The sequence below is a fragment of the Triplophysa dalaica genome, chromosome 12 (assembly GCF_015846415.1).
Source record: "Triplophysa dalaica isolate WHDGS20190420 chromosome 12, ASM1584641v1, whole genome shotgun sequence".
Lineage (NCBI taxonomy): Eukaryota > Metazoa > Chordata > Actinopteri > Cypriniformes > Nemacheilidae > Triplophysa > Triplophysa dalaica.
In genome coordinates, this window is record NC_079553.1 from 8,172,430 (window position 1) to 8,197,070 (window position 24,641).

The window sequence follows — 24,641 nt, forward strand, 5'->3', positions numbered from 1 at the left end:
ATTTTCATTCATTTGGCAGACGCTTTTATCCAAAGCACATTTGACATTTTGACAACACAGTAAAAATTAGGCGACTGCTAGCCTTTACCAGGCCATGTTACTAGGAGGATTAAAGGTGAAGCGAGCAAGGGAGAGAATGAACAACACAAAATATTGCCTTTATTTAATATACATAAAAACAAACAGGATGTTTTGAGTTGCTTGAACGCATCTGCCAAGATTCAACTGTGAGATTGGTAGTCGATTTAGGCTCCTCCTATCGAAGCATCAAATCTTCAACTATTTGGGGTTACCCCACTTTTTTATGACTTTCTAATGTTTCATTGGACAATGGAACATTATATTATTGATGATTGATTTTCTGCATTTTGGTAAGTTAAATATTGTACCACAGAGGACTGTTCAGACTCCTTTCCAGTCCTTACTATAAAATTCCATTCCATTCCATTTTCTACCGCTTATCCGAACTACCTCGGGTCACGGGGAGCCTGCGCCTATCTCAGGAGTCATCGGGCATCAAGGCAGGATACACCCTGGATGGAGTGCCAACCCATCGCAGGGCACACACACTCACTCATTCACTCACGCACTCACACCCTACGGACAATTTTTTCCTACTATAAAATTAAATCTGTAAATTAAACCTTAATGAACTTTAATCATTGCGTTACAACTTTTACATGCAGTAACATACACTTGTAATAAAGTCAATATGAAACAGATGTAGACGGGAGCTCAGTGAAGTCCTCAGGGTCTGATGCCAGAAGGTAGATGCGATGACAGAGATTTCGTCCTCATCCCTCTTGTGAGTCGGCCCGCTATGGGAAGGTCGACCGCCGCCCATCGGGGACGCACCAGTTGAGAGTGTTGGGGTATGGGTGGTCCGCGAAGATCTTTTAGTAAATGTCTGTAGCTCTCTGCCGACATGCCCAGGGGAACATAATGTCGAGAGACCGACTGAAGGGGAACGACAGTAAAAGTTGAATGAGGTAGTTCAGTTCATGGTTGAAACAGCAATATTATCACCAATTGCAAATTATTATTTAATCAATTGTGAAGGATGCTGGTCCTGGCTTTAGGAAATATATTCTTGTATCATATTTGTCCAAGAGATAACTGCACAATAATTGCATTTGTCATGTACCCTTCCAGTGTCAAATTGATAATTTAGATTGCATGTTATTGCCCCTTAAAGTGTTTCATAAGAGAAGATTATAGATCATTAATAACTTCTTTCTATCTCGGTGTCCTCCATGATCAGTAATGATTTATAAAGGGGTTATGGTCTAATAGTCCAGATAAGCCCTTGGATGTGAAAGTTGACTGTTGATAGGAGGGATTTCTGTACCACGTGAATATATTTAAAAGAGGGTTTAAAGGTGAGCCCTGAGAGACAGGAGTGAGGTCACAATCTCTGCACAGACAGCAGAAATCCCCAAAACCTGCAAACATGAGCCACGTTAAAAAAGCGATTAAGAGGATGAAGGTGGAAAATGAATTGGCACGACAGATTTTAGGAGAGCTCCTAGGAACTTTTGTCCTGCTGGTAAGTTTTTTCATAGTTTCCACTTTTTAATGAACTCTGAGCATAGTTATTGATTTATAGAGTTTTGTAAATATTATTGTTCCATTAATGTTGACTTTCAGGTAATTTTATTAAGTAAACGATTACTATCTCATACACAGAATAGTATTTGAAAAATATAAACTTTAAACCCAACTGTAAACTATTATTCCTCACACAGACTGGAATATTCCTCATAAATTTTGTTGCTGTGAACTTTTCTATGTGCTGCATTTTTAGGCGATAATGTATATATCCAAAAATGATCCACATCAATGTAGAATACATAATTCTCTATATTGTGAAATAGAGAAAAGAAAAAAGAAGGGAGAATAAATAAAAGAAGAATAAATAAACAAATTAAAAAAATGTATTTATAAGGTAATGGGATATGAGGACAATTACTAGAAAAGATAAAAATACGGAAATTTTCTGTAAACTGGAAAAACAGATAATATTTCCCCTCCTGTTTAATTATAGGATATAAGGATATAGATTGTTTTACCCATTTATTTTTTATTTGTTGTGTTTTTCTATAATTTTATAGTTTCTGACCATTTTTTTTTAAATAAACTGTAAAATAAAGAAATCTTATTTAAAAAAAATCTGGCAGCTGGGGCGTCAGAAATAAACTGTAAAATAATATTTTTCCCTGTATAATTACAGGGAAAGCAAAAAATAATTGCAAAAATCTCTGTTCTCTTGTAAATTTTCTGTCTTTTTCTGTAATTTTACGGGTTTTGACTGTATTTAAAAAATCCTGTTTTACGTGGAATTTGACCTTCTGTAAAAAAAAGTACAGTGTACAGGACTCACAACTGACACAAGGTTCTCTGTTTGCCAACTTGGAACAATGTGTTTGTTTAAGTAATTAAGCAGCAGCCCGTTATCTGGTTCTATACAGTCCACAAATAGTTATCAAGGACTCTATATTTATCGTACTTTATTGTACTATATGAAGTAACTGGACCATAAACTATATCATTCAAACTATACATTAATATATCATGTTTTTTCTTCTGTTATAGCTGTTTGGTTGTGCTGCAGCAGCCCAAGTGAAAACCAGCAGAGAAACAAGAGGGCAATTTCTGTCTGTTAACATGGCCTTCTCTGTAGGTGTCATGTCTGCAATGTACCTATGCAGGGCAGTCTCTGGTAATGATTGCCATTGATACTGTAGTGGCTTCTGAAATATTCATTGTTTAACATCGCTTTTTCTCATTCAGGAGCTCATCTAAATCCAGCTGTGTCTCTGAGTTTCTGTGTGTTGGGTGATCTACCTTGGTTTAAGTTGTTGCCGTATTCTCTGGCTCAGCTGTTGGGGGCGTACCTTGGCTCTGGGCTGGTCTATCTCATCTACTATGGTAAGAAAATACAGAACGTATTAAAAATAATATCAAATATTTTATTGAAACTATCACTTCTCTTCTGTATTCCACCAGATGCAATTATGGAGTTTAGTGGTGGAGTTCTGACTGTATTTGGCCCTAATGAAACTGCAAGCATCTTTGCCACCTACCCAACTGACGTGGTGTCAGTGCAGACCAACTTTCTGGATCAGGTCAGATAAAAGGCCACTGAAGTTTGTACAAGGGCTTGGCATTTACTGCTAGCACATGACAAATGTTATGCCATAAATTTGCGTAATCTTAAGCAATCTAAAATATAAACCACAATACTTGGCAACATTAAGCTACCATCAGTCACTATAACATTAAAGCACATAAATTGCCAGAAATGCACGCTGGGTAACTTGACCTGACCTTTTTGTGCACCGGTTAGGTGGTTGGTACAGCCATGCTGATGTTGTGCATTCTACCTCTAAATGATAAAAGAAATGCTCCTGCACCTGAGGCACTGCTCCCTCCCATCGTAGCAACCGTCGTGCTGGGCATTTCCATGTCAATGTCAGCTAATTGTGGAGCAGCCATAAATCCAGCCCGTGACCTTGGTCCACGTCTCTTCAGTCTCACTGCAGGCTGGGGCATTGAAGTCTTCACGTACGTTCTCTGATCTACAATTAATCTTTTATTATCTTATTACATAAAGACTAAGACTAAAAAATATTCCTCTTATCTCCGTACTTATCTCTCCTCACAGTTAATTTGTTTCTATATGATTTTAGGAGTCAATGTGTCAATTCTTATGTTTTAGTAAATTTTTGACGTTCATCATGTTCTTTGCTTCTTTAAAGTGATAGTCGACCCAAAAATGAAAATTCTGTCATCATTTACTCACTTATTTGTCATTTCAAACCTGTATGACCTCCGCAGACACAGAAGAAGATTTTAAAGGGGGGGAACCATCACTTTGAGTTGTTCAGTTTTTTACATGAAATTAATCTTTTATGTCTTTCTTCTGAACTACACAGATGCTATGACTACTTCTTCTGGATTCCAATAGTGGCCCCTATGATAGGGGGTGTGGTGGGCTCAATCATATATCTGGTTTTCATTCAGTGGCATTTGCCTGAGGTGGATGATGCCACCGAATCTGAATGCATAGAGGTTAAAGATCAAACAAAGGTTGTGGAGCACAATGACCTGCAACAATCATCCAAAAAGGAAGAGTCATACCTTAAACTATCAAGCCTTTGAAAACCTCGGGACAGTTCAGTCTGGTCACAGCGTTCATGTGTAACACAATTCCGATTTTCACCAAAGACTTAAAGGATACTAAGGGAATTACTGTTTGCTTTACATCTACATTTACATTTATGCATTTGGCAGACGCTTTTATCCAAAAAGACATACATTGCATTATCCTATACATTTGTTTCTATGTGCAATCCCCTGGGCTCGAATCCAAAACCTTGCGTTGTTAACGCAATGCTCTTACCACTGAGGTACACTGAAAAACAATGATTATGTGCCTTAATAGATTTTATGAAAATAAATGATAAAAATATACTTAACAAAATGATGTTCCTGTTTTTAACAAAAATATATATTTATATATTGTTTGAGTTATTTTAATTAAACAAATTATTAAGTAAATCAAACTCAATTTTATTATGTTAAACCCATCTAAATTGGTCAAAATTAAGTTTATTTATTTATTTTGTGTGGAGACTAAATTTTTTTTTTTTTTAGATATGACTAGCTTGGCAGTTGATCTTTAGTTCCCAGCCATACTTTGTATTTGACTGCTTCAGGAGATTCATTTTCAGGATAACCGTCATTTTAAGTGATTTTTAGTAAATAGAAAGACTTCTTTGTGTTTTATGTAGATTTATCTTTGAGATTTAGAAGAGTTTTGTTATTATTTTTAAGTTTTGAGCAGTGCTTATGCCTAGGCTGAGGGAGGCACACTATTAGTCATGAATTGTGTTATTTAATTTATTGAGCAGTAATTGTGTTTATGCCAGTACAGAGACAACCAGTCTCTTCTTACTTGACATCTATGTTGTAAGTAACTGTTTGAGTTACACACATGATTTTGTTGAGCGACATTTTTTTGTTTTCTTTAAATAACATTTACTTGATATATTAACAAAAAAGAAATGTATTTAATAAGTAGAATTAACGTTATTCTGGTAAGTAAGTTGTACTTGAAATATAGTAGCAAATTTTACTTAAAATATTTTTATGCAACGATTTTATTAAGTAAATTCTACATGTAATTTTTTTTCAGTGTATCACTTGATAAAGTGCTGAATTAAAATGTATATACAGAAGCTCATAAAGTGTATTAAAAAACTTTTTATGTCCCTATATAATATTTCCTTAGATTTATTGTTAGACTGGTGGCAGCTACAATACAATGAGGCTTAGTAGTTCTATACCATCTAAAAGTAAAATACACAGTTCCAATACACAAATCAAACCATCTATTAAACAAATTGTATTCTTTGTAAAGAATCCGCATATTATTTCAGCCTCAGACTAAATCTCTACACCAACACTAGGTCTATATTTGTGCTGTATTTTACTTCATGCTGACAGTTGGTTCCCTCATTTTTCTTAATGTTTGACTATAATTAAATTTTCTCTCTGTTAACTTTTATATATATATATATGTGTGTGTGTGTGTGTGTGTGTGTGTGTGTGTGTGTATACAATAGTGTTTACCAATTATTTTTTGTCCCTCTATTATTTGGTTCGGAGAGGTTTGCTCTCTTTCACATGCAACATATGTACAAGTTCAGGACCACATGGCTACCGAAAGCCACTGTACAGTTTATATATTTGCTTATGTCCTCTGGTGCAAATTTACCAACGAAGAGCTGACAGGCCAAAGAGAATGTATGAAGCCCCCTTAAAGTAAAAACTTATCTGAACTTTTGGGTATATAGGTATAATGATTGTACATATTCAGATAACCAGCATTTACCCTCTGTTCAGGGAAATGATTTCACAATACAGCACAGTGTATTAGATCCTGCCATTTGAAAACAGTGGCAATAACAACTTGATCAATTAAAAGCTGCCTTTTCACTTGTTTGGCCTCATAGGGAAAATGAAAAATGTATCTGTGCATAAACCTTGTTCCTCTTCTACAATAAATAAGGAAACCAGTGACAACAGATTACCCAGTTGTTTAAGTGAAAGATGTTTATGCAAAGCTGCACACTCCAATACCTTTATAAAGCCTGTGACATTATAAAAACCCAGCTGTGTCCTTCAATATGTGTACCGAGCTGAAACGTCTGACAGATGAATACTTTGGCCCACACATTAAGCAAATAAAGCTAGAGGCATCCATTACTCACAAACTAGACCATGTCTTTTAAATGTAAGTGTAAAAATAATAACAGCATTTCAACACTTAAATACATTTTCTGTCTTTCTGAGGTCTTTTGAAGATTAAAATCATCAACTTAGACTTTTAATATAGCAAAAGCAAGATTTATAGATGTCACAGGACGTTGTTGGATAACTTGAGAACTTTAGGGGAGATTGATCAAATGAAGATGCCAAAAAACTTATCAAAACATGAACATGCGCCTATTCATACATATCATGATAGCTTTAAAAAGAGTATGACAAGATGATTTACTCTCTTTGTCCAAGATGACCACAACAAAAGTTTCAAACCTAACCCAAAAAATCAGCACTGACAGTGCGTGCTGCCTAGAACAAAACACAATGCACCACAAAAATAATAATATTAATATAAAAACATATAAACAAGTAATATGCACAGAATAGTGATTATTTTTTCATTAAAGATATATAGGCTATATTCAACAACATCAACGGTGACGCGTAGGCTAACGTGCATGCGTAACTTAGTGACGCCGCTGGAAATTGAGTAGCCAAGCCAGCGACGCGCCATCAGTTGTTCCGACAACTACAGCAGCGAAATAAAAGTAAGCAGAAAAAATAGCGATTTCTATATGATGATACAATTTTGTTACTAGCTTTTAAACGGACTGTTTGTCACCAGCACTGTTTAGAAATGGGATCGATACTGCGCATGACCAGCAGAGTGCGCTCGGGACAAACCAAAACAATGAGCACATGGTGAAAGTCAGGCTTTGCAATATCGTGAAGAAAAGTTCTTCACACTTCTTATCTTATATCGTAACTGGTATGCTTAACATACGACGCTAATATAACACAATTAGAAGCGTGTAGTCGGCGAGAATGTTGAAACATAATTACCCCACAAAACAAATAGAAGAGCATTTTGTTTTTAGCCCGTAAGTCGGAAGGCACGGATGCAGATGAAAACACCGCCCCCACCTCCCTCATCCTATTACGAGGATCTGCTGACCTATCGTGTCCGATACATTTTCACCCTAACACGGAGGTTTTGATGATGAAGGGACGTATGCAGCCGACATATAACCTATGTTGCCTTACAGCGACTGGATACCTGTAGAGAAGGCAAAGTCCTTACAGACCACAGAGAAATGACGGAAATCCTAAGTGCATATAGGAGGACCTGATAAAGGTAACGGTGGTTTATTCTTATCCGCTAATAACAAAGCTTTAACATCAGTTCAGCACCGTCTGATAATAACAAATATCGGTATAAATGACACGTCACTGTAGATATTTGTATTGAATCCTATTTAAAACAATAAACGTGTAAAAGAATACTTTGTTTCTGCAGCCGTACAATGCCACGACAAACCTTGCAGCACATGAACAGTTTGAATGAGTTTAGGATGGACTTCAATTAAACCTTTGTAATATCTGGATATCAAAAACATTTTTGTATTGACATGACTCACCTTCAAGAGAAAGGTGAAATGAAAGGTCATTAACGATTAAAAGTTCATGTGTCAAACTGAATGTTCCTGCGATATGAGTTCAGAATTTGCGTAAGCATTTCCAAGTGACTTACAAACTTTATTGAACCAGAGATTTAATATACTTCTTGAAATTCCTTTGAGAGTAAAATTTTGACTGGCAGCCAAGAAATGTGCTTTAATTTGCTTAGAGAACCAACAATGTAATCATTTCCCAGGGTGAAAAAAAATAACAAAAGTCGAAATTAAAAACGTCTATATATGTATAAGTATACTTGCCCTTGCTCTTCATTTCTCTGCCGCCAGTATCATTATTGTGGTTTTGGTCTTATGGTAAGTCGTTGTTTGGCCTTTTGAGCCCTGGACGTGAAAAATAAATAGAGAGATTAAAATAATATTGTGGGATGGAAGACGGGTTGGTCCTTTTAAGATAAACCTGTTTAATTCGTTTACTTGGGTTGTACTTACACCTCTCTATTTTCTTTTGGCCATAAATCCATGACCTTAGGGTTGGTAGCACAATGCACTACCAGTTGAGCTGTAGAAAAGCTCTTATTGGATTGCATACATACAGCATATGTGAAATTTATGTTTGTTTACACACTGCTGCATGATGCTTATTATAGCTGCTGAGTCAATGGACGTGTTTTACACCGCTGCAATCTGTTGTCAAAGTATAGATGTTCATTTCTCTGACTGTGTTATTGATATTCAAAATGGATTTAAGATCTGGGTTAGTTAGTTAATGGCCTGTTTACTGAATCTGTCCTTGTGTAGCTTTAAGTGTTTGTGCAGGTCTGTGTTGTGGGTCATTGAGTTTGACCTGCTTGTGTGTCAAGCCTCTGGTCAGATGTATGGTAAAAACTATAATCGTGGTTGACATGTATGTATGTATGTGCCAATTTGTCTGGCTTGGTAAAATATATTTTGTGGATTTGTTATCTTTATTATGTCAGTTTATGTGTTTACCTGTAGCAGTGGATAGTTTTCGTCTGTTATCGAGCCTCCTACCCAGTCTCTCCTTCCCACACTCACGAACTTTGATTTTCAATATAAAATGAAAAAATCGTATCTTTGTTTAAATGTCATATCTCCAAGCAAATGATCAGCATCAGTAATAATAATCTGAGAGCCTGTCTGAGACAGAAAAGCTGCTCCTATAATTTTGGGTACACCCTCGCAAATTAAGGATATGTTAAAGTCAAGATTAGAACGGTAATACTATTTCAAAGTGGTGATAAGCGAGGGAATGGGGTCATAGATTTTGTTAGCCAGCATTACTTATTATTTTTGTTGGTGGTGATGCTTTTACATTGATTTTAGTCTCATCATCTGTCTGTTACTTCTATGTTTTACTTAGAACACAAATATCAATGTTTCAACCATATTTACCCACTATTTAGTAAAATAATCAAGGTCTAGGTAGATGAGCTCTGCTTCTCTTTATATGTATTTATTGTGCGGATGCAGAAGCAGAAGATGAAAGCAGACAGTGTGTGGCGTCTTCATAGACAGATTTATTGGAAACCAGACATCAATGTGCTGCTGGTCAAGACCTCCCCAGACCATGTCCACATCTGTCACTTAGCATTTCAGTTCACCCTAGAATAATGGCTACATATGACCACATGAATTGTCTTTTCTCAAAATGTTTACCAAGTATATTGCATATGTTGTAATGGAGGATGCATCCTATGATATTGTAAAATACACGTATAATGAACGTAATGTTTCACAACAGTCATGCATGGAGTTTACAGCAGCAGGTTCATTACCAGTGGCTTAGTTTTAGCTGACGTTTTTGCACACACTGTGGTCAAGGATTAAATATCATTGAATTTCCTGAGTGAGCGTAAACTGTTGGTATGTGTCGCCTGTTTTACCCTTGAGATCTTCTTGACAGTGTTACTCTCTCACCGTGTGTGTTTTTGCTTGCCGCTGTAGATTTTCCCATGGGACGGAGCGGCAGATATTCAGGGGTGTGGAAATGTTCAGAAAGAGACCTCCCACAGGTAAACGATTAGTTTCTCTCCTTAACCACACATTTTGCCAGTTCGTGCTTTGAATTTAACATCAAAATTTTGTTTATTGCTTCTTATGAATACTAAACAAATGTTTCCAAATACTTGTGCTTCTGTAAGATTTAGCCTCTTTGATTTCCCATAATATCCATTTCATGCTTGAATAAACGAAAATGCATAAGGGTATTGTTCTAATGAAACGATACGCCTCCAGTTCTTCAGGGGTTAAGATACTTTTTATAACCTTCCTGGCCTCTGCTGGTTGATTTTGTATTTATTTATCTATTTTGGTATATTCTGTTACATTCGGCAATTGGATGTGAACTTGTGATTGTCCTTTAGGAAACTATTCCATATATACAAAAGCATGTTCACTGAGACAATTCAATGTCAGTGTGTGGTGTATTTCAACATCAGAAGTTACAGTAGGTTATAAACCATTAAAAAATATACGGCTGCACGTGCATGCAAAGCAGTGTTTAGCAGTCAGTTTTTTTTCTTGGCACGAGACTGCTCCATTCTCTCCATACAGCACGTGCACAGACACCAGACTAGTCCAGATGTCTTCCGCAGTGCCACCCCTTTGTACCCCTCCTCACCTATCCTACAAGAAACGATATGAAACTACATATCTGTCTTGAGCCATTGTGACTCTCAATCTCATTACCGTATCCTTATTTAATCGCCATGGAGCCAGCGTGATGGTTAGTTTCTCGTGCTCGCGCACAGTTCTGCAGTGTAAGTTGCCCTGGCAACCTCATCAGCGAAATCCTATTGGACAAGTCCTTAGCCAATAAAAATACTTTCTGGTTATGTCATATAAAAACAACGGCGTACGTCCCCTGGCGCAGCTCGATGAGACTGTTGTTAGTATATGAACTTGAATATGTCGCTGTCAATAAAATATATTTTTTTACAAAAGTTAGTATTGTCTTAGTTTTTGTGACGTTAATCTAGAAATTGTTAGACCCTCAAATGCAGGTAAACAAACATGGGGGACCGCGTTAGTCAGATTGTATCTGAAACGAACGAAGTTAGAATATATCGCTTACTGGAAGAGGGTTCAGTGTAATTTTTATGACGTGTATACGCCGTTTTATAACTATAAGTTACAAGAACCAGTTCAGATGTGTTAGATAGGACTACCTCACCCCGAATGACCTCGACGACGCTGCGGCAAATGAAATGAGAGAGGGATCGAAGACTGCGCGTCTGTAGTTTCATGCGTTTCGCTCGGTGTCCGTCATTGCGCGCGCTTTTCCGACGCTCCGCGTGCACCGACTGCTATGTGCGCAGAGCTCTGTAAACACAACAACTGTGGGACACCATGACTATCCCGAAAGACATCCCGGAGAAGTGGTTCCCAATCATTCTCCCTCTAAAATGGAAGAAAGAGGGATTATCCAGCTCGACAAAATTAAGAAAACGTGCAGGTAGCTCACTTTTACTTGAGAGATGTTTATACTGTGTTACCTTACATGTTCCGAATGACAGTCTATTCGTTTTTCTATGAAACAAGACGTACATTTGATCAAAATAGAGACCATTAAAACATTTGTATAATAACAAATATAGTTATTTATAACAAGTACATTAACTTAGCCTTTAAACAAATGCATCAATGTTTACCCTTCCTGTCATGTGAATAAAAACACTCTGTGCTCATCATAAATGTGTCCATTCATTCATTATTTCACCTCATGTTTCACATAATCACCTTAAGAACAGTTTAATCACTCAACTCTGTTTATGTATGTGTGTGTTTTCCGGTTTCATGACCTTGTGATGATGATCATCTTCATCATGCTTGCTTCCCCCTGCTGAGGAAAAGCACATGTCATCATCTGTATTATACGTCGCACTATACACGCAATCTTTATCATTTTGTCCCGCATCTTAGTTATTTTTATATATAAAACACTCTAGGGTTTTAATTAATGTTATGGGAATGTTTACATAACCTTATTTATGCTTTGAGAGTGAGCACTTTTGCTTGTTAACCCTTTCTGCTATCTACGTCATAAAAATATTCTCACAATACTCCAACTCAGTCCAATCAAACTTTTCCAGTATTTTCATGCTGTTTTAATAATTTCATTTATAATGTGTTACATGTGTGATCTGTTATCACCAGGGTGAATTGCTTATCAGTGTGAGGTCAGCTTGCTGTATACTTGGCCCTGTCTAAAAGTAATTTTTAATGTCACAAATGCAGCCTGCAATATATTCTCTTTAATGTGCTGTTTTGTTGCAGCACACTTTTCACTGTTTTTTTGAAGAAATCTTTTTTCATATGAAAGTTTTTTTAACCTATATCAGTGAAATGAAACAGTGGACGTGATGTTTACTGTAGCTGTTTTGGTTCGCAAAGTTAGTCAAGCTGAATATTGTTTTGTATTTCCCTTTGTCACGATTGCCATCTCTAGTTTCTTTTATTTGTTTTGGATTGCCATCAGGTTTCATGCACTCGGGGAATAGGTCTAGGGAATTTCTCTTTAGTGTCCTGTAGCCATTTGAATTTAGTGATTAGTCATCTGAGGCAACAGAATGTACAAAATAACAATGAAATATTCCATTTGTCTGTCTGTCAGCTTTATTTATGTCTCACCTTTACATTTACATTACATTTAGGCACTTGGCAGATGCTTTTATCCAAAGCGACTTACATTGTTTTATCCTATACATTTTACATAGGTATTTGCAATCCCCTGGGATCGAACCCACAACCTTGCAATGCTCTCACCACTGAGCTACAGGAAAGCTGTAGCTCGTCACCTCATAACAAGATAGCTTAACTACAGCATCTAGCATATCTTTGATGTTCTCATTACCAGTTATTTAAGGATTAGCTCACTCTTAAAAGGTCTAGGATGACTCATCAGTGATATGTACCTTGTGTACAGGTATATAATACCTGACACAAGTATCAGTTTTGTTTTACAGTAAATATAGAAAAGTCCCACTATACACTCGTTTAGCTGTAAGGTCAAACAAAAGTCTTTGAAAATGATTCTGGCTGTCAAGCTCAGTAAACTGTATTTGTGTTTCTGTCATACAGCTCTGAAGTGGCAAAATGCCACAGAAACACAAAGAACCCGAAATGTGGTTGCATTTGCTTTGAAATATCTTTCAGAGCTTATCTCAGTAATTTCCTTTATTTAGTATAATGTTTAGTTTAATGCATATTGTCTGTTGTTTTGTAATTTGGTGGATGTGTTCAGTCAGTCCAGTGTAGGGATATATAAGTAGATACAGCAGATGAGCACTTTATCAGACAGATGAGTTGGGTAGTTGACCGTACTGTATGAAACCACAAGCAAAGAGAACATCGAATGAGGAAAAGGGAGCATATTGCAAAAAGATAGAATATGCAAGTAAATGGTGCAGAATGAGTCAGATATGAGTTCAAGGTCATGTGAAGGGCAGACTGGTTATTGTAAAACAAATGCTTCATGATTACGCAGCATACACAGTTCGTACTAGTGTCTGTGCAACTTAGTACACGTTCGTTCACTGCAGCTTCATTGCAACGTTCATTCACTATTGTACGCTATATCAGTCTCCAGAAAACAAATCCTCTTTCTGCTTTAAACACTCCAAGTAAATCAGGAGAACACACACAACCCTTTGAGCAAACATAGAGAATTATTAAATGAAGACATTGGTGAGAGTTTGGCCTCTGTTTAAGGATGGAGTCATGAACAACATTTGGCTCGGGCTGAAACACTGCTGTGTGTGCAAAAAGGTTGAAGCACTGTAGTAATTAGCTCACCTCCTAAGAGGCTAATTTGAGCCTGTGGTTTGTCTCTTTGAGGCATTAACAGTGACAAATAGTTTGAGATGGTCGAAAGGACATCAATGGTGCTTTGGCGATTCTCAGTGCTAGAACTGAGTCATGTCTTAGGGGTCCCTACCATTCCTAAAATCAGCGTAATAGACATTCCCAATATAGATGTAAAAGACATTCTCAATATTTGCAGAATATTGTCTGCATTACTGTCTTTTAAAAAATATCTGAAGGACCTACAAAGTACATTTTTTACCTCCTAGGGGTCCCTAATGCCTTATGGGAGGTACCGGAACCCCCCAGGCCTCCCCTCAATTCGGGACACTGGAGGTACTTTGATGAAATATATACCATCGTTAAACATCATAGAAGGATTTGGCTTGAATTGACTATGTTTATTTTAATTACATATAAGTGGTCGATAATCAATATTGTCTAAAATGACCTAAGTGTGTGAATTCTTGACTTCAAGTGTCGCAAAATTGAATTGCAATGGACTTTAGCAGAATATCCATGAAGTATAATATGAAAAATCTTCCATGTGGCACTAGCTGACACAGTAAATAATGTGTATTGCATCACTGCCCACCAAGAAATTGCTGGTCTGTTTGAATCTGCACAGATTTGCTATCAACCATGTCCTTGTCAGTAGCGCTGAATTACAGCTTCTGTCACCGACAGTTTGAGAAACGTCACACAAGCAGCATTTTGCCCACTGCGGCTCTCAAAGGGCTGTCCTTGGACGTATTAGTAAGGGTGCAGTGTTAGAAAGTGCTTAATGGGCCAGTTTTGCTGAGCGGCTCTTCAGTTGGAACCAGAGCCTCAGACAGGCATTATGTCATCAGCAGCCAATAGGCAGGTAATGCACTCTCGGACTCTGGCAACAGCAGTGTGGTTTCCATCCGTATTGATGACGGAGTACAGCAGATAGCCTGGAGGAAAGTGGGAAGAATAAAGTGACCTTGAGGAAGTGGGTAGAGTGATGGGATCAGGTTGCAGTATATGAGTTTGTAAATTATACCAAAGATATTAACATTAACAAGATGCGTCACTGCCATTGAAATGAATGGGGAGGAGCACAGCACTCAATATGGCCGCCCTAGCGAAGCTTTGCGCATGCGTAGTATCTAAGTTACATGAAAATAATGTTTTTTAAGCGCAATTTGATCATCGGAAAAAAAATGTATGGTACAGTTTATGTCATTTTAAATTTAGTTTTTAAATATGTTGTTAAGTTGGGATTTTAGCCAGCGATTGTAGCAATATCTGTATTCCCCATTCACTGCCATTGAAATGAATGGGGAGGAACGCAATACTCAATATGGCCGCCCTAGTAAAGATTTGTGCATGCGTAGTAAATAAAGAAACATGAAAAATATTTTTTTATTTTTTATTATATCTGTATTCCCCATTCACTCTGGTTTGAATTGCGTAATAACTGCTCAGAGGCCCATTGCAAACATGGGCGCCAACTTTGATAATACTGCCTTAGCCTACATTCTCTGTGAATCGGTAGGTGTATAGGAGATATAAGCAGTATATTAGAAACTGCATCGTCCATGCAGTGTCAGACGATGGTGATAAAAAGCAATATCATACTTGCAATCATACTGTCACAATAAATATCAGCATGTGTGTTTACATCCTGTTACACGTTGACTCTATACTGCTAAAGAATAATTCAGCATCAGGACCCAATTATAATGCAAGATTCAACCATTGAAAGACAATATAGGTCAACCACTAATAGTTTATTTTTTCTCATCATTGGAAGTAAAATATAGCTGGAGACGCATTTTATGTATGATGTACTTGGTAGTCTGTATGTGTTTGTGTGTGTGTGTTGCAATCTGTTGGCTATGTGTGGGCCGTATTTGTGAACCTGTCTCCGGGCAGTACAGAGGAGAAACACATAAGCGAGCCGGCCTAAATTTACACAGGAAACCACAGACAGTGACAGTCTCAGTCACAGACAACAGGACCAGAGCAGATGTGAGGAAACAGGTTACAGGCTGGCTATATCTGTTTGCGTGCAGGGCTTTGACCTTCGATGATGCACATAAATGGTGCAGCTCATTCAACAGACCCTTCTCTGTCTCTCTTCCTCTCTCTCTCTCTCTTTGAAGGTTTAATATAATCAATCTTAAGATACGGTTTAAGTCTGAATGTTCTGAGATTCAACTCTCTCTGGAGATGTGTTTAACGTCATATATTTTTAAAGGTGTTAGGTTTGCATGTGGGTACGATGAACATAGTTCGTCTCTTTTTTGGCTCTCTTATAATCATGTCACCCTAGTTGCATTGAACAGATTCTCATCAATATTTAAGAAGCAACAAAGTGCAAAATCAGACCTCCTCAATACACACAAAGAACCTCACTCTCTATATCTTTCTGCTTAAGCAGATGTACAGACACACAAGTGACCCATGTGTTTATCAGGGTGAACGGGCCTACGGTTATGTAGAGGAGGGTGCATGAGTGATAACAGTTAAGAGTGAGTTTAGTCTCTCTAAAGACCAAATCAGATTCAAATTGATAAGTCACTCTGTCCTTAAGAAGCGAGTCATTCACCCATCCATAATATGGTCTGATGACACCCCACCCCCACATACAGCGGTCTGCTTGAAACTGTTGCCATTACCCAGCAGAAATGAACTGCAGCTGCGACAGATGCATGGCGAAGTGAATCCGACAGAGCCATTTTCTCCTGTTTATCTCATTATCCTGTTCAGATGGAGAGAGGCAAAGGAAAGAGCCCTTCTCAGATAGATGCAGGTGTTTGTTTTGTGTGTTACTCTGGCTGCAAAGACACAGGCTGAGGTGAAACTGAGCTCCTGAACAAACGTTGAGTTTCGCTCTCAGCAGAAGTGAAAACTGAAGGTTTATGATAATATGAGAACCGCAGTCTATTCTCTGTCACGGTTAGTACTGTTTTCAGCCTTATAATGCAGAAATTAATCTAACGCACAATCAGCCACCTTCTTCATTTCTCAGCTGTGCTCTGCTTGATGTAGCAACCACAGCTCTTCTCCCACTTGACAGGAGTTGTTGTACCATCATCAGATATACTGTAGTTTCCTTCTAATAGAGAACAGGTGGTTTTCAAGCAGAGCGTGACTACGGTATATCACTGGATTATTTTTGGGTATTTGCGCGTTGTGTTTGATTGTAGGGTCTAGTGATGTAAATTTTTCATTACATAAGTATCATTTATCATGAACATCTCTCCACTACTTTCTTTGCATGGCAACTGTGTTGATGGTTTCATTGGGTGCACACCTATAGCTCAAAGTTAACTACTGATAGTTCCTAATTTAACTGTTTATATTTTATTTAATCTTATTGTACAATAACTGTATTAAGAATCAATTTGTTGAATAAGTTGTGTAACTTTGTTTTAACACTTGAGTTTAGCCAACTGACGGCTGGTAACCCAAAATAATACTGGCCAGACAGACATACTTTTAATTTGCTAGCTAATGTAATTTATTTGTTGTTTCTGTTGCTTATCGTCTGAAATAATCTACAGGGGCTCTATTCTTTGCTTGAAGTTAAATTCGGGCCACAAACTGCATCTGCAATAAGGTTAACGTTGTTGCTTGAGACGTCTAGATGCTACTTAAACAATGACAGATTTCATTTGGGTAGATATTACTTGGGAGAAGAATTATGCTTTTCGTTGAGCTTTAAAAAAACAGTGTATACAAAGTTCATACAAAAATGTAGGCCCTATGTCTTTCCTGTTAGTCACATGTGTTTTGGTTTCATAACAGAGGAGGAAAGGAGAGTCCGAGCCAATGACAGAGAGTACAATGAGAAGTTTCAGTATGCTGTAAGTGACACACACAACCTGTACAGTTTGAGACTGATTTTTATTTTACTGTCTGAATCTTGTTCTCCCACATCATTGAACTCTGTTGTCATTATCCACTCTCTCTTTTCCTGTGTCCAAAGAGCAACTGCATCATGACCTCAAAGTACAACATTATTACCTTCTTAGCTGTCAACCTGTTTGAGCAGTTCCAGGAAGTTGCCAACACCTACTTCCTGTTTCTACTCATACTGCAGGTACTATATGTTTTATTGCAGTGTTTAATAGACATAAGTGTGTAAAGGATGACAGAGAGTGGGATCATAGATGTGTGTAATCTTGTATAAATAAGCATCCGGGATTGATGCTTCAGTGATGTCAGCTTGAAATAAAAACTTTGATGCAGAAAAGGGTGTTTAAATTATTTGGAGAGATACACGAATAGCCGAGAGCTGGGCGCTCATGGGAAATCTGACTTTCTCTCTTTGTACTGAAGCATTTTTAAAACGTTTAATTTAATTGTTTTATAAGAATTAAAATGAGCTACAGAAATGTCTGAAGGGTAAATGTGTGTTGGTCTTTGTCTTAGTTGATTCCACAGATCTCCTCATTATCCTGGTTCACCACCATCGTGCCTTTAGTGCTGGTTCTGAGCATCACTGCTGTCAAAGATGCCACTGATGATTATGTGAGACGCGCGCACACACTTACACACTCACACACACTGTAACTGTAACATACTGTAACTTACTGTAAATCCTTACTTACAAACTTACAAAAACCCCTCCAAGCACAAATTTCACATACACTTACAACGAACACCTAACATGCCACAAGTACCACACGAAAAACAGATGCTTACAGTTTTGTCTCTTTGCATTACAGTTTCGTCACAAAAGTGACAACCAGGTCAATAACCGTCAGTCTCAGGTCCTCATCGGTGGCATGTGAGTCCTGTAATTATACTGTATGCTTCCTTAAATTTCCTTTGACATCATATTGACAAGAGAGGTCATTCTAGCAAGATAATTTTTCAAATACAATGCAAATGAAAATGCAATTGTATCGTAAAAAATGCAAAGGAGCAGTGGCTTACAAATCACTAATGAGTTTCCATTATTCTTTTCTTCTCGTTTTCAGTCTTCAGAAAGAGAAATGGATGAATGTCAGAGTGGGTGACATCATCAAGCTGGAGAACAATCAGTTTGTGGCAGTGAGTCTTCTGTGGTGTTTTATGACATCACTGTCACCCTCTGACCCCAATATGAAGGGCCTTTCATTAAACATGCTCAATAAATAGACATCAGCTCTCAGAAACTGCTCTCAGTAATTCATGACAATGTACTTTATACTGGCCCACAAAGCATGATGGAATTACACTTAAATACTCATGCTGCTGTAAAGCACCATGTTTTTGATCTAGTAACTTCTAGGTCTATCTAGGTCTTGAGAATAACCAGCCGTTGTGTATTTGTTACAGGCTGACCTGCTCCTGCTATCCAGCAGTGAACCTCACAGCCTGTGTTACATTGAGACTGCAGAACTAGATGGGTAATTGTTTTCTTTTTCATCTGCAGTTGTGAGATGATTTCATGCAGCTAAGATAATTTTATCATCTGATTTCATGCAGTATTCAACATTTCGTGTAGTTTTGTGAAATTTAGTTTTAGTTTTGTTTTCAGAGATGTGTTTTAGCCACTATAGTTACAAGCAGCTATATCACAGGGTTGACTTTATTTGCTTGTTTGTATAGGCAGTTTTTGTGCCACTTCTGTATTCAAGCAATTTAAGACCCACAGCATAGTGAATACTGTTGCCAATCTCAGACCTTTAATGTGTGGCCATACTGTAACTTTTCATGGTTTGTTTGTTGCTTTGTTACATTTCCTTGTTTCTCTGTCATAGTGAGACAAACATGAAGGTGCGTCAGTCTCTGTCAGTCACCTCAGAGCTGGGAGGTCCTAACAGCCTGGCCCAGTTTAATGGTACGAACCTGGCAAAGCCTGTTTGTGTACATGTTTGTGCCAATAAGGATGTGAAATACAGGATCAATAAGAGAGAGATACAAGAAAACATTTTATAAATAATTAGGACATGCAAAAGAATGTAAAGAGATCAGATTAAGAGAGACAGCAAGCGGAAAAAGTGTGTGTGGTGGACAGTTTCTCCGCAGCGGCTGCCACACATTCACAGCATTAAACCTGTGTCAGCACAGACCACCCACACTTCCTGTTTTAAACGGCAACAAAAAAATCCAAAGCTCTCAAAATGATCAGAGTACAGGAATGCTGCACTGTCGTTCAAAATCAGGTGCGCCCATCTTAAAAAAAGCGCCTACGTCATTCACAAAGTCTTACACATGCTCACACTCACACATTTTAGTACTTTTTAAAGGGGTCATATGGCGCAAACACGTTTTTTTATGTGTCTTTGTTATGTTATAAGTTGCCCATGCATGTATTAGACACGTAATATTGCAAAAATGAAAGTGTCGGAACAAAAGATGCATTCTATCTAAAAGTGAATGCTCACTCAGGCCTGCCCGAAACGCCTCGTGTAACCACACCCCCACAAATCTACGTTGAACCTGTAAGTTCAATCGCTTTGGAACCTGAAGGTCGGAATAAGGTAAATGGCGCTAGAATTTCGTCACGTGTTTGGAGTATTTGACCAATCACTTTGCACTGGTTAACTGGCCAATCATGGCACACTATGGGCGATGAGCTTTGTAGAAAAATCTGTGCGTTTCAGACAGGCAGGGCAGGGATGAGATACAAACATGCACGGTATCTTGAAAATACAGTGTTTTTTAACCTTAAATTTTGTATACACATTGCCTTACATCTAAAACAAACAATTATATTTGTGTAATATGACCCCTTTAATGATTACATTTCTTCAAATGGTACAGCATTTCAGTATTTATTGTTTTATTATTTGCTCTCTGTGTCTCTGTGTGCATGTGCAGGAGAAGTGGTGTGTGAGCCCCCCAACAACAAGCTTGACCGTTTCTGTGGGACTCTGTATTGGAAAGACTGTAAATATGCCCTCAGCAACCAGAACATGCTGCTGCGTGGCTGTGTACTGCGCAACACAGAGAGTTGCTATGGCCTTGTTATATTTGCAGGTTAGTATGTGTTTGTGTATAGAGTTGGCCCAGTTTTTGAAGATGCTTAAGTCCTTGCAATAAAATGCAAATATAAAATAAACAAATATAAAATGTTATATTTGTGTAAACATTTTAGTTGGACACGGGCCTGGTTTATCATCAGTTGCTCTTAAATCTACCTACACTATATCAATAATTTTGTGTTTAAGAGTAAGGGGGATCAGAAAAATACACTTTCTATTAGCGTAATGTTTATGTGTGTAACTGTAACTATTTGAAAACAAATTTGGACCCAAAGTGCGCATTTATACAAATTTGTAAAACACTAATAAAAGTATATACAAAGCTAAAAAAAACAAGCTTTCTGTTAAAGTTAGTCTCTGGAATACGGTTAGCTTATGGTGTTTATAACTAGCTGTGTATAAAAGCAAAATATCTCTATGGAATATCTCATTTGGTAGCAAACATGTGGGTTTAAACTGTCATTATGGTAATGCCCAGGTCCTGACACCAAGCTGATGCAGAACAGCGGACACACTAAGTTCAAGCGGACCAGTATAGATCGACTGATGAACACACTGGTGCTGTGGGTGAGAAACTCAACACAAACATGCACACAATTCAGATAGAACGCGGTCTGAAATTGTATACATATCTAGACAGTCAGTCAAGTGATTGGCTTTAAAATGCTACCTCTTCCTTATTTGCATGTTTTTTCGTCTTTTTCTTTTGGTAGATTTTTGGGTTCCTGGTGTGTATGGGAGTGATTTTGGCCATAGGGAATGCAGTGTGGGAAAAAGAAGTGGGTGCTCTGTTCCAAAGTTTCCTACCATGGGACCCTCCAGTGGACAACTTCCTGTTCTCTGCCTTTCTCTCCTTCTGGTCCTATGTCATCATCCTTAATACAGTCGTGCCCATTTCCCTCTATGTCAGGTGAGAGATTGAGCAGGATGTGTAGAGATTTTGGTAAAAATTGTTAAAAGATGCATATTACACCTTATCAGTAGACATTAACTGCTTCGTTACAGAACGGATTGCTATGGACTATTAGACCACGTTTTTGCTGTTACACATTCAAGTTCTGATGTTTTAGTGTGAAAGACATCCTTAACGCATTTTTCAGTATTTTTTTTATTACAGGTAAGGTAAGCTGTAGTCCCCCAAACATCACCCTCCTTTTTTTTCATTTCGAAATAACATTAGCCCCTTATGCTTGCATATTCAATGTAAAAACCCAACCTGCCCATTCCAAACCAGCTGTCTGAACTTTCACTGCTGTTAATGCCTCTGACCTCTGCAGACGTATACAGGAAGAACTTCAGAATTCTCATGGCAGTCGTAGCCTCTTCCACTTCTATATTGTTTCACTTTCTGGAAGAATGAAACAGTATCTTTACATGTAAAGGGACACAACCACCAAAAATACGATGAATTGACTTTTTAATCACTGTCCATTTTCCACTGACAGATTTCTGACATATGTATATACATTAATATTATTAAAATCTAAATATATTTTCAATGTCTGACAGACTGCTGTGCTATAGTCTTTCTCAGCTACCAAAACAATGTGTTTAGAACCTTCATGTTTGTGTGTGTGTTTTGGTGTGAGTCTGTAGTCATTTTGTGTGCTTCCACAAAAAGGAAAAAGGCACATTTGTAGTGTGATGACAACCTCCTGTCTTTTTCTTTCTCTCTCTCCACTTGTCTGAATGTGTTAGTGTGGAGGTGATTCGTTTGGGTCATAGTTATTTTATAAATTGGGACCGGCGGATGTTCTGTACCCGTAGTAACACAGCAGCGGAGGCCCGGACCACAACACTTAATGAAGAGCTCGGACAGGTGGAGTACATTTTTAGTGACAAGACGGGAACCCTTACTCAGAATATCATGATCTTCAACAAGTGCTCCATCAACGGCCATGCATATGGTGAGACACGCTCTTTAGTTCTATATTTCTATACTGCAATAGTTGTAAAATAAACATATAATACATATTAATACACCAAACTAATACATGCTTTAATGAATTTTAATTCTACAGTACTGTAACAATTAAAACAAATAAAATATGCCATTAAGAAAACATGCGATGCACTATTGCTGCGGGAATAGATTAAGAGACCTTTGAAAATGTTCATTTTATACATTCAAGTGGCCATTCAAGTCCATTTCATCCAACAGCAATGTGAAAGACTGACAGCATGAAAAGACACATGGAAACTGTGATAAAAATCTGAGCAAAAAAAAATAAAGAGCATCTTTTCTGTTATTTAGATTTTCTGCAAGTAAATGCAAATATTTTACATTTTTATGCATACGGCAGACACTTTTATCCAAAGTGACTTACATTGCAATATCCCATACATTTATACATAGGTATGTGCAATCGATTGGGATCGAACCCACAACCTTGCGTTGTAAACACAATGCTCTTACCACTGAGCTACAGGAAAGCTATCTTTGTGAATTTGGGAGAAATATTATCAGAAGTTGACCGAATGAAACAAAATAATAATTTACATTAATAGTACATTCAAAAAACTTTTCTTGAATTTTGAATTGCATTTTCATTTTAACCGTGGCTGTAGATTGCGCAAAGAAAAAAAGTTATGTATATGTTTAATAGTGTTGCTTATTTTAGGTGAAGTGATGGACATTCAAGGTTCCCTGCAAAAGGTGAGTTCAGTATGTGATACAGCTGGTGCGTATTTTATTCTTTAATACAACAAATATAGTGACAATCAAGTAAATCGGTGTCTTTGTGTCATATATTTTTATTTTTTCTGAAATAGTGTTTTATCAATCTATTATTCTCTTATGAATCTATTAGAGAGCCCAGCCCCTGGACTTCAGTGCGTGGAACCCCTTAGCCGACTGTGGCTTCTGTTTTTATGACCAGTCCCTGCTGGAGGCAGTGATGGTGGGGGAACCAGCCGTGCATGAATTCTTCCGGGTGCTGTCTCTCTGCCACACTGTCATGAGTGAGGAGAAGAGTGAGGGTAAGAACCTGCCTTACTCCCAAGCTTCTTTATCCAGCTGTTGCCTAAAATGAGATAAAACGGTTTAAAGGAGGAAGCTATTGTCTGAGGGAAATGGGTTTTAGTCTGATTTGTCATTATGTGTTTTTATTCTTTGCCTCATTGTCTCTGAAGGAGAACTGATGTATAAGGCTCAGTCTCCGGATGAAGGAGCGTTGGTAACGGCTGCCCGTAACTTTGGCTTTGTGTTTCGCTCTCGGACACCCGGTACCATCACCACCCACGAGCTCGGCAATGCTGTGACGTATACGCTCCTCGCCATCCTGGACTTCAATAACATTCGCAAAAGAATGTCTGTCATAGGTATTCCAAGCACATTTCCACATTTAAACCATTTGAATATGTCTATCAAAGGCAAAACATGTAACTCGTAAGTCTTTTTCAATGAAAAGCTCACCTTTAAAGGGGTCATATTGCACGAACCCTTTTTTTCTGTGTCTTTGGTGTGTAATAAGTTGCCCATGCATGTATTAGACACGTAAGATTACAATAATTAAAGTGTCGGGAGAAAAGATGCATTCTGTCTAAAAGCGAATGCTTAGGTATCCACATACAGCAACGATGATTTTGTCCTCCATTGTTGTTTCAGATTTCTGCCTCATAATTTCATAATCACGTCACTACTAGTGGAAGCTCCTGATTGGTTAACGTGGTGTGAATTACACGTTTCAAACGCTCAAAACAATAAATTTGTGCCGTATCATTCACGCGAATAGCACTGGAGGGTGTGCAATCGCATCTTTGCATTGCCTTAACAGGTTAATCACTCGCGGATCACCTGTCAGTACAATTGCTTTGGAACCTGATGTTCCAAATATGATAAAAGGCGTCATAGCACACCTCGTTTTTCAGAGCGATGACCTTTGTTAAAAATCAGGGCGTTTAAGAGAGGCAGGGCAAAGAGGAGATACAAATATGCACGGTATGTGGAAAATATAGCGTTTTTTAACCTTAAATCGTGTATGCACATTGCACATTACATCTAAAACAAACAATAATATTCGTTTTAAAAAAATAATATTGCCTTAATGCCAGATGGGCTAATACTGTGACAAATAGAAACAGGCAGTGGGAATTCCTCTGGGACTGAGAAATCGAAATGCAGTGT

General features: G+C 37.8%; 2 protein-coding genes across 8 annotated transcripts in view; both read left to right on the forward strand.

Annotated features, from left to right (window-relative positions):
- The first annotated feature begins 1,412 nt into the window (after positions 1 to 1,412).
- On the forward strand, positions 1,413 to 5,384 carry aqp10a (aquaporin 10a). 3 transcript variants are annotated; one of them, XM_056762531.1, is made up of 6 exons: positions 1,413 to 1,546; positions 2,593 to 2,719; positions 2,791 to 2,928; positions 3,007 to 3,125; positions 3,347 to 3,564; positions 3,936 to 5,384. In XM_056762531.1, exons 1-6 carry the CDS (start codon positions 1,451 to 1,453, stop codon positions 4,159 to 4,161), a joined length of 924 nt encoding a protein of 307 aa, XP_056618509.1. In that variant the 5' UTR covers positions 1,413 to 1,450; the 3' UTR covers positions 4,162 to 5,384. The 3 variants fall into 3 exon arrangements, with proteins under 3 accessions (XP_056618509.1, XP_056618510.1, XP_056618508.1); XM_056762532.1 differs by having other exon boundaries at positions 2,794 to 2,928; XM_056762530.1 differs by having other exon boundaries at positions 2,791 to 3,125.
- Positions 5,385 to 6,820: 1,436 nt separating this feature from the next.
- Positions 6,821 to 24,641, forward strand: part of atp8b2 (ATPase phospholipid transporting 8B2) — a 32,839-nt gene continuing 15,018 nt past the window's right edge. Inside the window, exons 1-16 of one of the 5 annotated variants that reach the window (XM_056762278.1) lie at positions 6,821 to 6,875; positions 9,708 to 9,775; positions 17,346 to 17,404; positions 17,527 to 17,640; positions 17,973 to 18,071; positions 18,269 to 18,330; positions 18,524 to 18,596; positions 18,864 to 18,934; positions 19,289 to 19,368; positions 20,352 to 20,510; positions 20,994 to 21,082; positions 21,229 to 21,425; positions 22,214 to 22,422; positions 23,137 to 23,171; positions 23,326 to 23,494; positions 23,648 to 23,836. In XM_056762278.1, the coding sequence (XP_056618256.1) occupies positions 9,751 to 9,775; positions 17,346 to 17,404; positions 17,527 to 17,640; positions 17,973 to 18,071; positions 18,269 to 18,330; positions 18,524 to 18,596; positions 18,864 to 18,934; positions 19,289 to 19,368; positions 20,352 to 20,510; positions 20,994 to 21,082; positions 21,229 to 21,425; positions 22,214 to 22,422; positions 23,137 to 23,171; positions 23,326 to 23,494; positions 23,648 to 23,836 (1,630 nt within the window). In that variant the 5' untranslated portion in view covers positions 6,821 to 6,875; positions 9,708 to 9,750. Of the gene's footprint in view, positions 6,876 to 7,109; positions 7,463 to 9,707; positions 9,776 to 10,708; positions 11,218 to 17,345; positions 17,405 to 17,526; positions 17,641 to 17,972; positions 18,072 to 18,268; positions 18,331 to 18,523; positions 18,597 to 18,863; positions 18,935 to 19,288; positions 19,369 to 20,351; positions 20,511 to 20,993; positions 21,083 to 21,228; positions 21,426 to 22,213; positions 22,423 to 23,136; positions 23,172 to 23,325; positions 23,495 to 23,647; positions 23,837 to 24,641 lie in introns of those variants that run through there. The other 4 variants (XM_056762277.1, XM_056762276.1, XM_056762279.1 and 1 more) reach the window with 4 other exon arrangements.